General features: G+C 54.2%; 1 protein-coding gene across 1 annotated transcript; it reads right to left on the reverse strand.

Annotated features, from left to right (window-relative positions):
* Positions 1-309: 309 nt before the first annotated feature.
* On the reverse strand, positions 310-18,438 carry CLTB (clathrin light chain B). The gene is made up of 5 exons (XM_068536405.1): positions 18,072-18,438; positions 12,972-13,018; positions 5,837-5,954; positions 5,464-5,575; positions 310-756 (listed from the first exon to the last, which is right to left on the reverse strand). The coding sequence occupies exons 1-5, from the start codon at positions 18,256-18,258 to the stop codon at positions 585-587; spliced, it is 636 nt and encodes a 211-aa protein (XP_068392506.1). The 5' UTR covers positions 18,259-18,438; the 3' UTR covers positions 310-584.
* Between the last annotated feature and the right edge of the window lie 538 nt (positions 18,439-18,976).

Genomic DNA, 18,976 nt, shown 5'->3' on the forward strand with positions numbered 1-18,976 from the left:
CCCCTCTGAGTGTCTGTGGCTATATGACAGACCAACAGAATCCCTATGTCACAGGTTTGTTCAAGGATCAGAAAGGATCAAGCTTGCAAAAGCATTCTGTGAGAGGTTGTCTTTCCTCCTGGGGCTGGAGGCAGCAGACATAGACAGATTGGGATGCCCTCTGCGAGCTGGGAGCTCCTGGGTTACCAGGGAAATAGCCCTACCTTCTCTCAAGCCCATGAAGCTGGGAAAGTTCTAAGTACAAACAGCCCTGACACCAGTTGTGGCTTCCAGAGAAATGAGAATGATAATAAATAAGTGTAAAAAGAGTTAACAACACACCCTTTAAGCCAAGAAAAAAAAATACATCAGGAGGGACAGTCACAATTTTGTGGACCGAGAGGAGATGTGAGGGGCTGGGCCATAGGGCCATGAGGGAATGACAGTTGAGAGGGGTGAGGGTTCCCCTTCCCGGCCCCGGGAGATGGCGAGGAACGGAATAGGCTGTGTAGCAGCTGCTGGAGGCATTTCCCCCCTGGCCAAAGCAGCTGCTCCTCCTCTGCCCGGCCCGGCCCCTGTTTGGCGGCCATGTTTGTGGCAGGCTCCTAGCGGGACAGCGGCGTCTGCTTCAGGGACATGAGCACCGAGCGCAGGCGGGACACGTCTTTGCACTGCTTGCTGCTCTTGGGGTTGAAGTCACACAGCTGGGCCACCTTCTCCCACTCTGTGCCTGGGGTCTCCTCCTTGGATTCCTTCACAAAAGCCTCCTCAGATGCCCTGCAGGTGGAGATAGGACAGAGGTTTCATAGCTGTCTGCCTTTCCCCTGAATCAGTGATGCTCTGCTCCCACTGAGCAGGCTGCTTTGTCCGGCCTACTCTGGGGTCCTTTGTCTAGACGTCTCCTCCCCAGCCCCGGGCCCTCTGACCTCAGGCCCCCAGGAACAGCCTTGCCATCAGAGGAAGTCTGGTTTGGTCCTGCCTCAGGGCCTTTGTACTTTCGGTCACCTCTTCCCCCAGACCTGTTCATGGCTTGTTGCTTCTTGTAATTCAGGTCTGAGTGCAGGCCTTACCTCCTCAGAAAGGTCTTCCCTTGCCACTGTAGCTCAAGTAGCCTCCTACCCCTGCCCCAGCACTGTCTGTTCATTACCTCTCTATCAGGAGTTCCCAAACTGGGGCTCCTGACACCTAAAGGCCCTTGGAGGAACTAATGCAGTACCTCAGCTATTTACATTTCCAAAAACTGAGCAGGACATTGACTAACCACCTAACTGAAGTCTCTGGTTCAGCATTGCCTCGGGGTTCTGTGGACTCTATAAGTGTTCTTTAGAAAAGAGTTGTGGTCAAAAATGTATAGAAGAATCAGTTAAAGAAGATCTTCAAAACAAGACTTGCAAAGCCTTTAATGTGCTTATGTGCACCACGAACGTGAGTACACGATGGATATAGCATCTGCCACATCCCAAGCATACTTGACTACAGAACTCTTTTTAGCCCAGAATGACTATTATCTCTGTGGCACCACAGCCTGAGGAATGCTCCACTGGAGTCTTTGCCTTTGATTAGAATCAAATTAGGATGGAAACTGGTGGGTTTTTCATCAGAAGTTCTGGCTGACAGTTATAGAAGCCACTGATTAAGGAACAATGGGGAAACAAAGTATAATAAATGTAGTTTAGTGGACAAAACCTAAACATGGGAGTCATTAAGAGAAAAGCAATAAGGGATTCTGGGGTGGGGAGGGCTGGGTGTGTGTCCTGTTTAGCCAACAAGTGTCCCTAAAGCCCCTTTCTCCTTGGAAGCCCCCTGCATCTCAAGCAGGACCAGTTCTGCCACATGCCAGGCACTGGCTGATGGCAGGGAGCTCTCCAGGTGATCCCCATGGGATCGAGGATGAGCCGGCCCCAGATCAGGTGACCCGGCCCCTCGCTTGTGATCTTGCTTCCCTGATGTGTGCTAATTTCCTAACCTGGGAAGGGAGGATCAGTGCCTCCACCTTCCTGATCTGTCTCACTGGCCTGAGAATCAAACAATGTAGCAGGTATGTGCAAGCTTGAGAAAATGTAAGGTGCTGTGTGGCATTGGCTGACCAGTGGGGCTGAGGGGAGCGATCCTAGGAGCTCTCTCTTCTGGGTCAAGAGGCTCCCCTCTAACCTTGTTGCTCAAAGTGGGGTTCATGGTCCAGCAGCACCAGCATCACCATGGAGCTTGTTGCAAATGCAGAATCATGGCCTCACCTCAGTCCTTCTGAATCAGAATCTCCATTTTGACAAGAGGTGATTCATAGGCACATGGAAGTCTGAGAAGCACTGGTCTAGACTATTCCTCTCTTCAGGACTCCCTTGGGTGCTCCTTGGGCCATTTCTTCGGGCGCAACAGGAGCAATGAACCCCCTGTGGTATTCCCCAGCGCCGATGCCCTTCTGCCATCCCCACTCTCCTGCTTGAAACCTCCCATGGCTCCCCGCTGCCTTCAGGATCAAGTCTGAGCTTCTTAACATCTCACGACAGGCTTTTTGCAACTGGCTCCAAACTGACCTTCTCTCCCCATTCCCACTGCCCCAGGCCGATAGATATTTCCCATCTCATTGCCTTTGCCCCAGCAGCTTTTCCCACCTAGGATGCCATTCCCTTCTCACCATCCCCACCCAGCACACTCCTTCTCACACCTTAAGGGCCGGCGGACTCTGATCTCTGAAGCCTGCCTGGGCTCTCCCTGAGCCCACCGTGTCCTTGCATGTGGCTCTTATCACAACACACTCCTGATCATGAGCAACTTGGGGGGACAGACCGTGTGTGTCTTATTCCTGTCTGACCAGAGACTGGCACTGGACAGATGGGAGAGTGGATGGAAGGAAGGAGTGGAAGGCTGTTACTCTGGTGTGCCCCATGATCTGTGAGAGAAGCGTTAGCCCAGACAGTGTCAGAGGCCTGCCAAGGGCGTATCCAGAGCGAGGAACAGCAAATATTTGGCACATACACACGTGGCAATCATCACACATTCATCACTGCATTTTTTTCTTCGGCTTCACAATCCCCAGCATACCGTCCAGGCTGTGACTACCAACCAGTGGGGCGGCATAAGAGGAAATCTCTGCCATCTCTGGTCTGGATCAGGCACAGGACCAACTAGACCCCAAAGCAGAAACACGTGAAAGGGAACCACTGGTGGTCTGGGCAGGGGCTCATGACCAAATTCAGGCTGAAGTTCTAAGGAGGAGCAGTGCACTTGTGGGCAGGAGCGGGGGATGGCTGTGCATTCTTTATAACTCCAGCACCAGCACTCAGTGTTTGTTTTGTTCAACAGAAGACTCACTCCACCTCCCCCCTCCAAGAGGCATCTCAGAAGGAGGGAGTTGGGCTGCTTTGCCCTTTGCCTCTCTCACCTGGCGATGGCCAGACATTCCTTTCTTTTCTTTGCCTGGATTTTAGCAAAGCTGTCTCAAAGATGCTCAATATACATTTGCTGGAGGGATGGAGGTGAGGGTTGGTGCCTGCACCCAGCCCTCAGGCTCACCTCCTGCTCTGATCATCGCCCCAGGCCCAGCCATACTCATTTATACCCCACAAGGGGGAGACTCAAGAAACTGTGCCAGCCACACACAGGCCCTTGCAGAGGAGCAAAGGAGACACGTACACGTAGCCGATGATATCAGCATCTGGCTGCTGGTAGAATGCTTTGTCGGCGATCCTTGAGGGAAGCGGGTTAGGTGGGGGAAGACGGGATGGCAAGATGGACAGACAGGCAGAGGGTTAAAGAGAAAGAGAGACAGCGTTAGTACCTCCAGTTGGAGACGTGTTAGGAAGCATAGTTCTGGAAGGCTCGGCAACTCTCCACAGTCCTGAGAGGAGAGCAGGGATCCTCCACCCACCCGAGTGGGTGGCCTTTTCTAAAACTCAGCCCTATCATATTAGTCCCCCTGTTTACAAACCTTCAGTGGTGCCCCACCGCCTGTGTCTGCCCGCCCCTCGCCTCCGAGGCCCTGCACATGTGAGCCCTCATTCCGGCCCTCTCCCACCACTCCCTGGTGCCCAAGCACAACGTCCTTTCTTTCGTGTCATGCTGTTCCCTAGCCTAGAATACCCTCCCCCACCCCCTGCCCTCTTTCTCCTGGTGAACTCCTACCCACCTTCCAAAGCCCAGGCCCCCAGACACAGAGGTTCCTCCGCCACCCACATCCCTTGCTTCCACAGCTTTCCTGCAGAGGGCCCTACTGGTGAGTTCAGCCGTACCCGTGTGTTTCCCTCCTCTGCTCTTTGAGGACACAGACTGGGTCCTTCTCAGCTCGGCCTCCCCAGTGCCTAACCAGGGCCTGGCATGCAGCAGCTTCCAGCTGGTGGCTTCCCAGAGCCAGCCTTTTCCTTCCTGGCAAGTCTGGTACCTGGAAGTGCACAGCCTCAGAGGCAGGGGCTGCTGGCAGTCTCTAGTCTGAGACCATTTCTGCAAGGTATTCTCCGGTGGGCCTCCGCTATCTTTCCTGACCAACATCTGTCCCCCTTCTTCCAGGAAGGACATCCTGATTGTCCTTTGAAGCCTCAGCTGCCCCCACTCAATCCCTGTGGTTTGGGTGGGACCAGACCCCACACACAACCCAAGTAATGGGACTATCAACCAAGCTTGGTCCATGGGAGAGTCCCTCCCCCTGGGACAATCACTGGGCCTGGGGTGGGCACGTGACCGACACCAGACCAATGAAGGTCAGGTCGAGGACTTCAGCTAGAGCTGTTGGGAGCAAGAGGCTTATTTTCACTGAAGTTGCCAAGAAAATAGAGCAGAAGCCTGGAGCTGCTAGTGGCCACCTTTGCCCCCATCCCAGGGGTGTGTGCCCAAGAGTGATGGCCACGTAGGGGAAAGCAGACCGAGAGACAGTAAAAGTGAGCACTGACGAACTTTGTTTCAGTGCCTGAGTCCACTGGGTCTGCAGCCCTTACCCCTGGCCTTTCCAGTTACATAGGCCACTAATTTCCCTTTATTCTTTAGCCACCTATGGGTCGAAGTGTTGTCATTTCTATAAGCAATAAAATCCTGCACTCGGCTTGGTTCTTCCCTTCCAGCCAGGCCTGTGTTCTCTGTCATGATAACCATGGCCACAGGGGGCCCAGGCTGAGCTGTTGGCCACTGGGCTCCAGGACAGCCTGGCTTACATTCCAGTGGGTCCCAGGACCTCGTCTGCTGACTGGCAGACTCACTTTTCTCTGTCGTGGTGTGGAGGTCAGAGCTTAACGGCGTACCAGCTCTGCAGAGTTCAGCGCGCTGAGTTCCACAGGCCACTGAGGAAACATCATTGTGGGTTCGGCTTCTCCTTCCTCCGTGTTCTTGCCACCAAATCACCCATCCTCGAGACAGTCCCCCCACCATAGTTCCTCTCACTGTCCCCGTAGGTCCTCTCATGTCCCCGTAGCTCCTCATATCCCCGTAGGTCCTCTCATGTCCCCATAGCACCCTCGTGACCCTACAGTCCCCTCACACCCTCATAGCTCCTCTCACCGGTTGTTGATCTTGTTCTTCTCAACTTGTTCACTCTGGCGCTGGTTCCATTCCTCCAGGTCCTTCTTGGCCTTCTCCCGCCACTCCTGTTCCATCACTTTGGAGGCAGCATCTGCAACCCCCAACAGGTGAATGAACAGCGGCTTTCCGGGAGGGATGTGAGGCACAGCCGGCTGTGCTTCTGGCTGCTGCTTCTCCCCTCGGCCCCGGCAAGCAGCCCTGGGTCCATCCTCAGCCGATCCCACATTAAGGTGGGGCAGGGCCCCATATAGCCTAAGGCTTCCCCACCTGACTGTGTCCCAGAGAGCCAACCCAGTGGGGAGCCCGGGGCCAGTGGGCCCAGCCCAGCTTGCACACTCAGCCCTGCCCTCACCCAGCTCTTGCAGCCGTTTCCGCTGCTCCTCTCTCCATTTGCGGATGCTCTCGGGTTCCTGCGTCAGCCTGTCGACCTGGGCAATTGCAGCGTAGCCATCAGCTGGACCATTAGCCTCCTAGGACACAAACACACGGCAGTGTACCCAGCCCGTCCACCTGCCCCCCCGTCTCTGGCACCTGAGTACCAGGACACCCCCTCACATCTCAAACCACCTCATACCCACTGTCTGCTGGGACTGTACCCTGCCTTTGCACTTGCTGTGCCCTCTGCCAGTAATTCTGCTCCTTGTGTGACTGTGGGCAAGTTACTCAACCTCTCTGTGCCTCACTTTCCTCATCTTAAAATGGGCTACAAAATGGCACCCACCGCACAGGGTTAACATGGGGATGAAATGAGTTAAAAAAGTGTAAAGAACTTCAAACGCTTCTTGGCACTCAGAGAGTTCCCTGTGTTTCTATCATTAAAGCCCCACTCTATTAGTTTTATTTACCCAATAACACAGTCCTAAATGGCCTCACTTTATAATATGCTTACTTGTCCATTGTCTGTCTCCTCCATCAGAATGTCACCCTTGTGGCAACAGGGACCTTGCCTGTCCTGTTCACTGCTGTGTCCCCAGCAACCAGCACAGTGCCTGGCATGTAGCAGGTACTCAATAACTATTTGCTGAGTGAACGAGCAGCCCTGAGATAGGCAGGGTGGCCATGGCTACGATTGTACAGTGACGAAAAACTCAGACTCTGCAGCTGGACCATCTGGGTTCAAATCCCACCTCTACTGCCTACTATATATGTGTGTAGCCCAGGCAAGTTGCTCAACATTGCCTGGCCTCAGTTTTCTCATCTGAAATGGGAATAGTAATAAAAGTACCTCTAAGAGCTAGTTGTGAGGATTTGATGCAACAATATTTATAAGACATTTACAAGAGTGCCTGGCATAGAGTGATGGCTCAGTAAATGGTAGCTAGAATTATTATTATTATTATTAATTATTATTATTATTATTCATTCCCATTTTATAGGGGAGGAAACTGAGGCCAGGAGAGATGGCACAACACAGTGGCAGAAGCAGGGCCAGAGTCCAGTCCTCTGGCTCCCAAGCCAGGGCTCTGCCCAATTCTCCACGCCACCTGCCAGGGTGGGGACTTGAAGCGTTGCAGGCTGAGAGCTCAGCCCAGCAAGGATGGGGCTCCCCTCTGGTCTCGCAAAGCTGGAGACTTTATGATCCAGCCCCATCTCCTGGCACGCCCACTCTGGTGCTCTGTCTGCCCCGTGCATTCCTGTCTGCACACATCCCACACGCCCATGCTGCCCGCCTTTGTCTCCTCTGTGCTTTCGGCCTTCAGTTGTCTTCCCTCCTTTCTCCAGCTGATGAAATCTTATTCCACCCCACGAGTTTCCAGCTCAGAGGTCACCAGCTCTGGGATATTTCCCAGCCCCCAAACAGATTTCACACCCTGTCCTCTCTGTGCTCCCTGTCACACCCTCACCTTCTACTGCGGGTGTCTCCCCGCTGGACCGCGAGCTCCCGGTGGGCAGGACGGGACCTTGTTTATAGCCTCTGAACTCCTGTCCCATCTTTTCATTGCTCCCTGTGCTCCTCCTGCAAGCACTCATCAAAACTGTCACGAGTACCAGAGAATCTTCTCCCCACCCAGCAACATCTGTCCAGTGGTGCCCGCTGTGGGCACACAGCTGGTGCTCAGTAAGCAGTGGCCGTGTGGATGAAGACCCGCCCCCCCGCCGGGGCCAGCATGTGCCCGGTTCAGAGGAAGGGCTGGGTAAGCGTCTGCCCAAGGGGCTGTGGGCAGCAGGGCGAAGGAGCATGCAGATGGAACATCAGGGCTGCATCTCCAGCTGTCTTTGGGGAGAAGGAAGGGCAGGCCCAGGGCGGAGAGGTGCAGCCTGGCTCCTCGGATCAGGCCCACCCTTGGGTGGGGCAGTTGGGGCGCTGTCCTTATTCCTCTTTCCTGCCCAGCATTACACTTCAACTGAGAGAGTCTCTCAAGACATCTCGAGGGGCCTTTTCAGGGCCCTAATCTGGACAACACGAGTTGGTCACGGATGTACCTTTCCAGTTCTGGGAATAACCCTGTCCTGAGGCTAGGCTACCAGGACCTCTGCCCAATCCTATAGACTGTCCCATCTGCAGACAAATGCAGTTACTTTTACTTTCTACGTGTTTATCCAGGTGCTACATTTTATTTCTTCTTGGCACTCAGGATATCTTAAAAGCTTGGTTTGTTTACATGTTTACTATCTGCCCTCCCCACCCCACCCTACCCCACCCCCCAGTAAGTGAATTCCATGAGGACAGAGACTGCCTGTCTCTGTATAGTATGTAGAACATGGAGGGCCTGGCTGTAGGAGGATTTCAAGAGCATTACTTGAATGAATTAACAGATGTTCAGGCTTGGGGTCAGGGATGAACGAGACAGCCCATCATCCGGGAGCTTGGCAGAGGGAGTCCCTCACAAATGAGGACCATGGCTGGGGTACATGCATAACACGGGTCATGAAAAGAGTGGGGACAAGGGAGGGCATGACCTTTCTAGCCTGGGAGCACAGTAGGCTGGGAAGAGATAGGGAAAGGGCATTTCAGACCAAGAGCTGGCAGCTTAAGGACCACATGAGGCCGGTGCCTTTGGAAAAATCTGAGTACAGAGATGCTACCAGGTGTGGAGCAGATGGGGTGGGAGAGGTGGGCTGGAGGGGGTCCTCTGGGCAGAAGCCATCCCACGGTATCCTTCAGGACCCACCATCTCCATCAAGACTGCCCTAAAATTAAGACTCACAGGTTACAGCGTTTTAAAACTTGCAGAGAACTTGCAATTAAACGGTTCTCTTTGGTCTTTACAACCCTACATGGTGGGTTTCATTATCTTTGTTTTACAGGTAGGAAAAGTCTAGCTCCAAAGTCCCAAGGTCACCCGGCCAGGAAATGGCAGGGCCAGAATTCAAACTGAATTCCTGGGTGTCACACATAGCCACACATGTGGCCACACAAGCAATAGGGACCAAAGTTACTTCTGTGTCACGTGATTTTGGTCTCCCTGATAAGTCTACCATCCCAAGATTGGAGACTGCGCCCCCTCCTCCCACTGCCCCACGCCCCATTCGCCGTCTCTCTCACACCCACACACGTACCCCCCTTGGCTTGCTTAGTGGCTAGGTCAGGGATTTAGAAGCAGCTTCCAGGGCTACAGAGCACTTTTCTCAACAGACCTGCGGAGGCAGCAGTGCAGGGCTTCTAATCCCAATTTCACAAATGAGAAATCCAGCTCAGAGCAGTGACTAGTCCAAAGCCGTCCGGCTGGGAAAAGCCAGAAATGAAGCGCAGGTTGTCTGACTCCATCCAAACTCCTTTGCCGCAGCCCACCACAGCGCCCCGTGTAGGTGCAGCGCCCCGTGTAGGTGCAGCGCCCCGCGTAGGAGCAGTCTGGGTGTAGGAGCAGCTTGAGAAACCCTGGGGCTTCTCTGTGTCTGGGTGGGGGTGGGGAGCCTAGAGCAGCTGCACTGCACATCCAGGGGCACTGCTAGGTGTGGTCCAAGCATGCTGTGCCCAGAGGTGGCCGTGGCCCAGGCCCTGGGCGCAAAGCCTGGCCAAGCTGGGCCTGCGTCCTCCACCAGCACGGCCTAGTAACAGGCTGTGCCCGCCCCCCCAACCCCCATCCCTTCCGCCTGCAGGCACAGCAGCCCTGCACCCGTGGTCTCTTCAGGTTCCCCCAGCACACCCTTCTCTGCAGCAGGTGCCAGGCTCCAGGCAAGCCCCAGACTGCGTGTCTTATCCTCTGTGCCTTTGCACATGCTGTCCCACTAGCCAGGACCACCCTCATGCCCCTGGGCAGCCTGGAACCCACTTCCAGCATCCGTCCCTGTCACACTCTCTGACTTCAGTGCAGCGCCTGGCGCCTGAACCTGGTTCAGGTCCCAGCTCTTCCCGGCTGTGCAACCAGAGCTATTAAACCTCCCTGTGTGTCCTCCTCCTCATCTGTAAAATGGGGATAATGACAGAACCTACATCGTAGGGGTGTTGGGAGGATGAAATGAGTTAATCCACATAAAGCTTTTGGGTGGTGCCTGACGCATAGTAAGAACTCTTGAGACCAGCCCCACACCCAAGCCCTTGCCATCCTGCATGACTTTCAGGTCTCTGTCCTTTGAGCTCTTTGAGGACAAACATCCATGGGATTTGCCTCTACATCCGAGGCCCTGAGCACAGCGCATGGCACTCAGAATGCGAGTTGACTAAATGAAGGAATGAGGGGCTGCCTGCAAAGCGATGTGGAGGGCACAGGGACACAGCATCAGAGCGACTGGGCTTTAAGTCCCCTCGTGCCACTCACTGGATGTGCGACCTTTAAGAAGTCCCTTCCCTGGGCTCCTTAGGTTTCGTCACCTGTCAATTGGGAGTGACAACAACCCACTCGGGGTGCAAAATGGGGCCTGAATGTGATAACTGCCCTGCGACCCCTGTAGCCTGTAGCGGACGTGCACATGCACATGCACAGGTGGCAGAGCTGCAGGGCTCACCATAGCCTGTGGCAGGCCCCCAGCAGGCCGGCTTGCGCTGCACCATTGCCGCAACCAGGAAGAACATAGTGGTGCTGCCAGCAGACAAGGCCCTGAGAAGCTGTTTGCTGGCTCCCCTTCTCCAGCTGCTCTGGACTTATTTTCCTGCCCTGCCCCTGCCAGTGAGCAGTGAGGTCGGGAGGGCCACAGCCGGGCTCCTCTTTAATCACTTGACTGCTGCAGTGAGGAAATCGGGTCAGCCGCCAGGGGGGCTGGCAGCCCAGCAGGGCTCACCAGGGGCTGCAGGAATACTCTGAGCCCCTCCCAAGCTTGAAAGGGAAGGGGTCAGGAATGGCCAGGACCAAAAGGCCACAGGCTACAGTCAGGGCCAGGCTTGTCACAGCCCAGCTCCCCAGCACTCCTCTCCTGAGGGACCCCTCCGCTGGACACTGGATACCACCACAAGGGCTTCTGGGGGGCCATGCTGGCCGAGCATGTGCTGTGACTCCAGGGACAGCCAGGAGGATGAGGCATAACTGATCTGTGGGACTGACCAGCTAAAGCTAAGCTGAGCTGAGCTGTTGATTCCTCTAAGTAGCTCAACGGGGATGCAGGCTTATGCTTAGGACTTGTTGGGGATCAGGTTCACAGTTGGACCCCCTAGTGGCCCATAGCCTTCCAGAAAAGATTAAGAAAGGTAACAGGAAAGTTCTGCCCAGGACCCTTGAAAGCCTGGGGTGCACAAGCCAGACCCTGCTCTATGCTCCATCCTAAGAAAAGTCTGCAGGGGCTTCCCACCCGCCAGCCGGCTGCTGTGGCCTGCCCGGTCCAGCAACAAGGGGATGGTACAAAGGGCACCAGATCAGGGGCAGGAGACCTAGATGAACCTGAACTTGGCCACTAAGCTTCTGAGTGGCTCGCCTCATCTGTGACCCCTCCCCTGCCTGTAAGGATGCTAGCGTGGCACAGATGTGAAATGAGTTACAGATAAACATAGCTGGGGTTATTCTTGGTAGCAGTGAGAATGAGAGTTACCACCAAGATTGGGGAGGAGGCCCAGGGTTTCTCAGATCCATTAAATACAAAGCGAGGCCTGGGGCAGGGAGGGAGAAGGCCTCAAGATCCTAATGTATAAAAAGGGAAAATTATCCTGCTCATGGTGTTCTAGGTACTTCTCCGGTCCCAAGTGTATCTCCAGCTCCAGGGCCACTTTAGGACACAGACCTTTTGGGTCAGGCCAAGTCCTTTTGAGTGTGCCCAGGGCAGGAGCAGCCTGAGTCTCAATGCTCTGCCAAACTGTACCAGCGTCAATGCGCTTATTTGGTGCTCTCAGGCCCAGGGACACAGGAAGCCCTTAAAGTCCTAGAGACTGACTTTTCTAGCTTGCTGGTAGTTGAGTAATTTTCCAGAAATGGGACTTGGCCAGTTGCCCTGTGTAAGGTACCAGCCCATCCCTCTTACATAAGAAAGTATTGTTTGTTCTCCCTGAGGATTTAGGAAGCCAGCTCCTCCATGAAGCAGAGCTCAGGAGATCCTGCAGCTGCAGCCCCAGCAGTCAAGGGTCTCTGAGCCAGTCCAGTGGGAATTAAAGTTTATCCAGTGAAGGTTTTGCCCCCCCCCCCAGGTATCTGCAGGTTGGGGGTGAAGACTGTTGCACCTGTGGGGTCCTGGGGATGCTATTTGTGGTCCAAGTTCTTTAAGTACTTTCAAAATGATCTGTGTATGTATGAAGGGAGGGGGGTTAGGTGAGTGTGGAGAGAAGAAGCAGTCTTTAACTAGAAATATCTTTACTAGCTGTTTTTTTTTGAGGGGGGTGAGTGTGTGCGTGTGTGTGTTATAGGATCACTACAAAGAATTTTAAAACAATCCAGTGAAAGTGAAAGCCCTTTCCTTATCCCCCCTTCTCCCACAAGCTCGGGGCTAACCACTGCTAACAGTTGGTACACATCCTTTCAGATCTTTCATGAAAACATATTTCTAAAATAAAAAACAGGACCATACTGTGCATATTATTCTGCAAGCTGCTTTTCCGTTTACTATATTATAGGCATCTTTTCATGTCAATACAGAAAGCTCTGACTGCTCTTTTTAACAACAGAATGGTTTTCCAATTTACCTACCCAGGCCTTCAATACTAGGCACTTAGGTTGTTTCCAGTTTGTCTGCTATTAAAATTATCCTGCAAAGAATCTGGGTGTCCTTGTCCAGCTATTTCCTTCAGGAAAATTCTGAGAAGTGGAATCTCTGGGTCCAAGGCTCACCCAGTTAAAATGCTCAGACATGGTGGAGATGACCACTGGATTCAGCCTCCCACCAATGGCACACACGTGTGCAGGGCCCTGTGTTTCCTTTAGTCCATGCCACTGCAGGCCACTTAATCTCTCCCTCTGGAAGCTGGACATCACCACGGGCAACCTGAGGCCACACCCCATTGATCCCTGTGGTCCTTATTCTTCATCCCCTTCTCCGACATGACCAAAAAAACCACGTCAAAACCTCTCTTGATGTTCCCATCCCAATGAACAGAACTTGAATCCCTAATCCTACCCATGATGGGGGCCAAAAGTTACTGAGACCCAGGCTGTCGGTCCCTGCCCCTGTTACGACAGAATCTTGCTTACCTGATACACATCTCCATTGACTGTGGTCCCCATGTCCTCAGAACCCGCTGGAAAGAGAACAGGAGACAGCATCACTCATTGCTCAGCTTATAGCAAGCAGGGTCTTACATTAGCCCCCGAAGCAACCTCTGTATATGTCCATGTGCGTACTGACTCCCCACCCTACGCGCACACATAATGGCTACGTAAATAACCTGGGCTCAATCCTTGACTGTGCACAAAGCCTTCTCACAGCCATTATGACCTCTGATTTTCACCACAGACTTGTGACAAAGTTGTTATCAACCCATTTTACAGATTCTCAAATCGAGGCTCAGAGAGGCTACGTGATTGCCCAAGGTCACCCAGCCAGTTATAGCACCTCACCTACCTGAAATTAATTTCCCCTCAGCCACGGCTGGGAATGGCCTGACTGTCTGTGGAGCTTGTGCCCGGTGAGGAGGCAGAGGCTCTGGAGGCTCAGGGCAGGGTCTGCGAGGGCTCAGGAAGAGGGGCCTGCGCGTCTCTGCCTGTCCCTGTGGTGCCTTGAGCAATGGCTCCACCTGGGAGAGCAGGAATCACAGCCCCCACCAGGCAGCACCTGGTCTATTTTTCCTCCTCCTGCCCATCCCAGAAGGATTCGATTTTGCCCTCACCTAAACAATGACTCCTCCCGGTCCCTTTCCCTGACATCTGGTTAGTCACAAATTCCTGTGGCTTCTGCTGCAACAAGAATCCTCAAAGTTGCCCTCCACCCTCTGCCCCCTGCCTGGCCCACCTGTACAACTACTTTGGCCTGTCTGCCCCGCTAGTGGCAAGCACCTGGAGGGGCACGCCTGTGTCCATTATCCTCACCGCTGTCTTCCCCAGAGCCGTGCACGGTACCTGTGACTTAGGACGCGCTCAGAAACTATTTGTTGAATAAGCAAATGAATCAATGCATTAAAGAAAGAAGGAATAAATGGTTTTTGTCCACTCACTGGCCTTCCTGCCTCCATCTTCACCCTCTCCCAAACCTCTTTCAAACCAGCTGCCAAGGTTGACGTTTTGAAAAGCATACACTTGCCTATGTCACTCCTCTAATTAAAAATATAATGAACACAAACCAAAAGGAAATCCACTTCCCGTGGACCATGGTGGCCGACAGGGCCTGCTCCTTCCTTGGGGCCTCGGCAGGTGCTGTCCCCTCTCCCTAGAAAGCTCTCCTGCCCATTTCCATGTGGGCTGCTTCCTCACGCCCTTCAGCCGCTGCTCAAACACTGCCTTATTAGAGGCCTTCCCTGACCACCCCTGACATGCATCCCCCAGCACCCCTACCTCCTCCCCTGGGCAGTTATTTTCTCTATAGCACCTACCACAGCCTGATATGCTTATTTTTGTATGTGCTTATTATCTGTTTTCCCCACTTGAATGCCCTCTGGGAGGGCAGGGACTTTGTTTTGTCCACTGCTGGGATCCAGCACCTAGAACAGTGCCTGGCACATAATAGGAGCCCAATAAATATTTGTTGAATGAGTACATTGAACCTTGGCCCATAGCTTGTGAGGATCTTTACAATCTGGCCCTGCCCATTTTTCCTGCCTCACTTCCCACCAGTCCCTCCCACAAACCCTATTCTGGTTTCCTCCTTCCCCAAACACACTATGCCGCATCCCACACCTTTCTTCCTACTTCCCTCACTAAAGAATGCTCTTTGGGATCCAGTCGTTCACCAAGGCCCAGTTCACAAGTCACCCCCTCTGGGAAGCCCTCTACTACTTCCCCTACTTCCCTGGGTGCTGATGGAAGGTCTCAACTCTGGGGTATCCCAGAATATCGTACAGAACCCTCCACCCTCTTATGCGATTACTGTGACCTCCCACGGGTCATGCACTCCCTTATCAGGCTCTGTACCCCACTCAGCTCCTAAGGGTGAGCAGTGTTGGCTAAATGGAAGCTGAATTGCTCTTTGGGGGCCCACTGTTATCTACAAGGCCTGAGGACTCTCAGAAACTGCAATGCCTCTTAGCCAAGACCCACAGGAGGCTGCACGAGATCACCGCAGATGGACAAGTACACTTTACCAGCCAGATAGAGCTGTGAGTAATGGTGACAGTGTTTTCAGCTTGGGGACTGAAGAGAAGGATACTTCAGCCCATGGAAATAATGCCCAGCTGATATAGATTATAATCAACTTTGTTTTCACAGCCAAACAGTGATTGATTTTGACCAACCGTTGTCAGCCATCCTCCCTACTCATTCAGATGGAGTTTCTCCTGCATGGGTGGCCTGGCCCCTAAATCAGTGGCAGCATCTTCTGCAAAGTGGCTTCTTCTCCTGGGGCATCTCCTCTAGCAGGGCCTTACGTTACCAGGGTCCATTCACGATGATGCTGGTCTGTGCGCCTGGCATTTCTGGAGGGGAAGTTGCGGCCCCGCCCCCCTGACCAGTCCCAGTCTCAGGCCCCTCTTCCACAGGTGCCCACCCTGGCCTTCAGAAAGTCTCCGTGCCCCAGTCTCTCAGTCCCATGAGTGTTCCCCTGGAATGAGGCTTAACCTCTTTGGGAATCCACACACAGCCACACACAGAATTACAAGTCTCTGTCCCCACAATGAGTAGCCCATGGCACGTTGATAATCACGTGTCCACGGTCCGAAGCCGGCACAACAGGAGTGCGGCAGATACGAGTCCCGAGGATAACCCCATGGGTGTTGCTTCTCTCAGATCCCTGACCCCTTTTGGAACGGAGGCAGACAAGGGTCCAGAACATTCCTGGGAGGTTACTGAGGCCCATCAGGGGAAATGGGCTTGCCAGGAAGTGACTGGGCAAGTCAGGGTCAGAGCCAGGCGGAGTGCTTAGAAACCTGGGTGTGAAAATGTACACACCTCCTGGGCCCTACCCAAGGCTGATGAATGGAAACAAAGTATCCATTGCTCAGGCTGGCCTTAGTTCCAGCCCCAGAGGAGAGACTCAAAGTGGCTCAGGCTCAGGCCTACACTAAACAGTCTCCCCAGGGGTACCTGGGAGCCCAACGTCAGTGCGCTCAGCACAGGGGCATCATTTAAGAGACGAGACTCAGCAGTGATGATTGGTGCTGGCTGCGGGAGCTTCCGCCCAGCTCCCAGCAGCCCAAGGCACATTTTCCGCCCCTCATTTGGACTTCTGGCACTCATCACTGGTCTCGGGGGATTACTTGTTCATCACCATCTAGGCCTAGGAGGAGCAGATCAATTCCATCCTATCTGGCTACCTATTGAGCCGCCATCCCATAACCCCTCCTGGATCCCCATGCCCCACTCAGCAGAGCAGCTGAGCATTTGCAGCTTTAGTGGTTGTGAGTCTGGGAGACCCTCAGAGGGCCATGTCCCTGCTTCTCTCCCTGCCACCTCAGGTCTGGGGCCAATCTGTGCACCACCCCTGCCGGAGAGGGAACCTCTCATCCAGGCTGTAAACCCCTGGAGCCCCATTGTCCTGGGAGAGGTCACAGCCTGCTCAACCCCCAGCCACCTCTGCAGCCCTCTGCCTGACTTCTACCTGCTTCTCTCTTAGGTGGTTCTGATACTGGCTCTCCCAGCAGGGCCTCTCCCAGGCCAACCCGACTGGGGAAGTTGGTGGTCTCAAGGGGAAGATGTGGACAAATGAATACTGGTACATGAACGTGGGCCCACATTTCCTAGGAATTCGCTGGGATGTGTGAGGGTCCTGCTGAAGTGTTAGGAGCTGCTGCTTCTTCAGAAGTCCTCCACTGCTGGCTTGGTTGGGTAGCAGAAGACCCCCCTCCCTACCTCTACATCTCATCACCTCCCAGGATGACTGCCACAGCATTTGAAAGAGCATTGAGCCCACAGTTGAGAAGCCTGGGATCAAGTCCCAGATCTGTCACTCATGGCTGTGTGACTTTGGGCAAGATACTCAGGCTCTCTGGGCCTCCAGTTTCTTATATGTTACAAAAGGCTTGTTATGTTTCTCATACCAAGAGGATACAGAGATGCTTCAAGCTCCTCAAGCCGCAGGAACTGTCTTATTCATATCTGTATCCCCACTGGGCCTGGCACACAGTAGGTGCTCAGTAAACGCTGAATGAATACAAACATGACTAAAAGGATCCTTACTTGTAAACATTTTTTAAAAATATGTAAGGTACCACTTATTCCAACAGGCCCATAAACTCCTACCAAAATGACAACGTTAACAAGAAGCAAGCACTGTTTTGGAGGTACCCATGAAAGTGATATCTACTTTTTTACTAGATACTTTAAGAAATTGCCCTTTCAGGCAGAACCAGGGCAGGAACATTGTTGATAAACACAGTATTGCAAGGACCAGGCCCCAAATCCTGAGTCCTGGACCACCTTTGGAAAACCATTGAGCTACAAACCCCAGGAGGACAGGACCACATCTGACTGAAGCCCCCTGTGCTCCTGCCCCCACCCTGGTGTCTAACTCAGAGCCTGGCATATGGAAGACAGTGTGGTCAGGTGGAAAGAGTTAGAGTTAGAGAGAAATGGTTTAGAGTCCTCACTCTGTCACTTACTAGTTGTTTCAGTAGTGTACCTTTTGAGCCTCGGTTTTGCCATCTCTGAAATGGGTTTAACATATGAAATGATTTTAAATGGGTTTAACATATGAAATGCATATGAAATGATTAAATGTAAGAAAAGTGCCTAGACCAGTGACTGCAGGATGGCAGGTGTTCCCCAGGGAAGGTCTGTGAGTTCTTGGAGCACCCAGCGTCCCCTGCTTTCCCAGCTGTTAGGAGGGAGCTACGTCTGAGGGGCAGGGAGATCTGGGGTTCTGCCCACACCTGCAGGGCTCAACCTGGGACAGCCAGCCTACTGGGAAGCTCAAGCCTGGGCTGTGTTGGATTCCAGAGCCAGGCAATAGTGGAGTTGGCTTGGGGATGAAATGTCATGACGAATTTCTATCCTGGGAGCCACCAGATCCACAGCCCCAAGCAAGGCCTCAGATGGGGATCTCCAAAAGATCCCCCCGCCCCCGCCGCATCTCCTCCAGGTCCGGGTCAGGTACACACTAGCCCCAGGCCTGCTCCTGGCTGGCCATAGCAGGCCCTCTTCACTTCACCCGGTACCCCGGGTGCGAGCCCCAGGCCCCCCAACCCCCAGGCCACCGGGCTGACTCACCCCCACTCGCGGGTCCCGGTTGCGCGAGGGCCGCCTGGCCGCCAGCAGGTGCCCCGAAGCCCTCGTCATTCTCTATGCCCGCGATTTCACTCTCCTGCTGGGCCAGGAAGGCAGCCGCTGGGTCCTCCTCGGCCGCCTCGGGAGCCCCGCTCTCCGTCGACGAGAAGAATCCAAAGTCATCAGCCATTTTCCCCACGTCTCTGCTGAAGCGTCCGCCTGGCGCTCGGCTCTGCCCGGCGCGTGCCCCGCCCTGCGCCCGGCGGCCGCGACACTGTCACCCGGCCGCCCGGGGGAGCCGGCCTCGGCGGGGACGGGCTCGGCGCGGCGGCCCCGCACTTCCTCTCCGCCACCGGGCCCGGCTCGCCTGTCACTGCGGCTGCAGGCGGGAGGAGCCGGGACGGGAATGCGGTGATGTCACCGGCCGAGGGAGGAGGCCCGCAGGACGGCCGGAGGTCGCCTCGCAGCGGCCACAGGAGGGCGGCAGCAGGACGGCGGCGCAGCCCAAGGGGCCCAGAGGCCCGGGCCGCGCTCCTCGCTCCGGGCCAGCAGCATGCATTTCCAGGACACCAGGACAGGGCGCAGCTCCCGCAGGGTCTAGAGGCGAAGCGGACTGGAGAAAGTGACCATAGTGTGTACAGGGCCACCGCAGGTTGGCAGCCCGGGCTTCGGGAGCACCGAGGGGGTGGTCGCTGCGCAACCTGGCCCCTGATTCATTCTGCAAAAGTTTCTTCTCCTAAGCTAGGCGGGTGTTATGAAGCCCATTATCATGAGCCTTGGAGAAATGACAGTAAGTCCCACGGCTTTATTGCATCTTTCCTGCAAGTCCAGGGCCTTTCCCACAAGGCCGTGTTGCTTCCGTGCATTTTTTAAGCACTTCCTTTCATTCGGTGAGGCTTCAGCTCAGA

Source organism: Eschrichtius robustus, chromosome 2 (assembly GCF_028021215.1).
Source record: "Eschrichtius robustus isolate mEscRob2 chromosome 2, mEscRob2.pri, whole genome shotgun sequence".
Taxonomy (NCBI): domain Eukaryota; kingdom Metazoa; phylum Chordata; class Mammalia; order Artiodactyla; family Eschrichtiidae; genus Eschrichtius; species Eschrichtius robustus.

Coding starts and splice junctions, on each gene's coding strand:
- CLTB (XM_068536405.1), bottom strand. CDS start 18,258: ATGGCTGATGACTTTGGATTCTTCTCGTCGACGGAGAGCGGGGCTCCC. Junction 13,019..18,071: donor ACCGGGACCCGCGAGTGGGG/GTGAGTCAGCCC, acceptor TTCTCTTTCCAG/CGGGTTCTGAGGACATGGGG. Junction 5,576..5,836: donor GAAACGGCTGCAAGAGCTGG/GTGAGGGCAGGG, acceptor TGGGGGTTGCAG/ATGCTGCCTCCAAAGTGATG.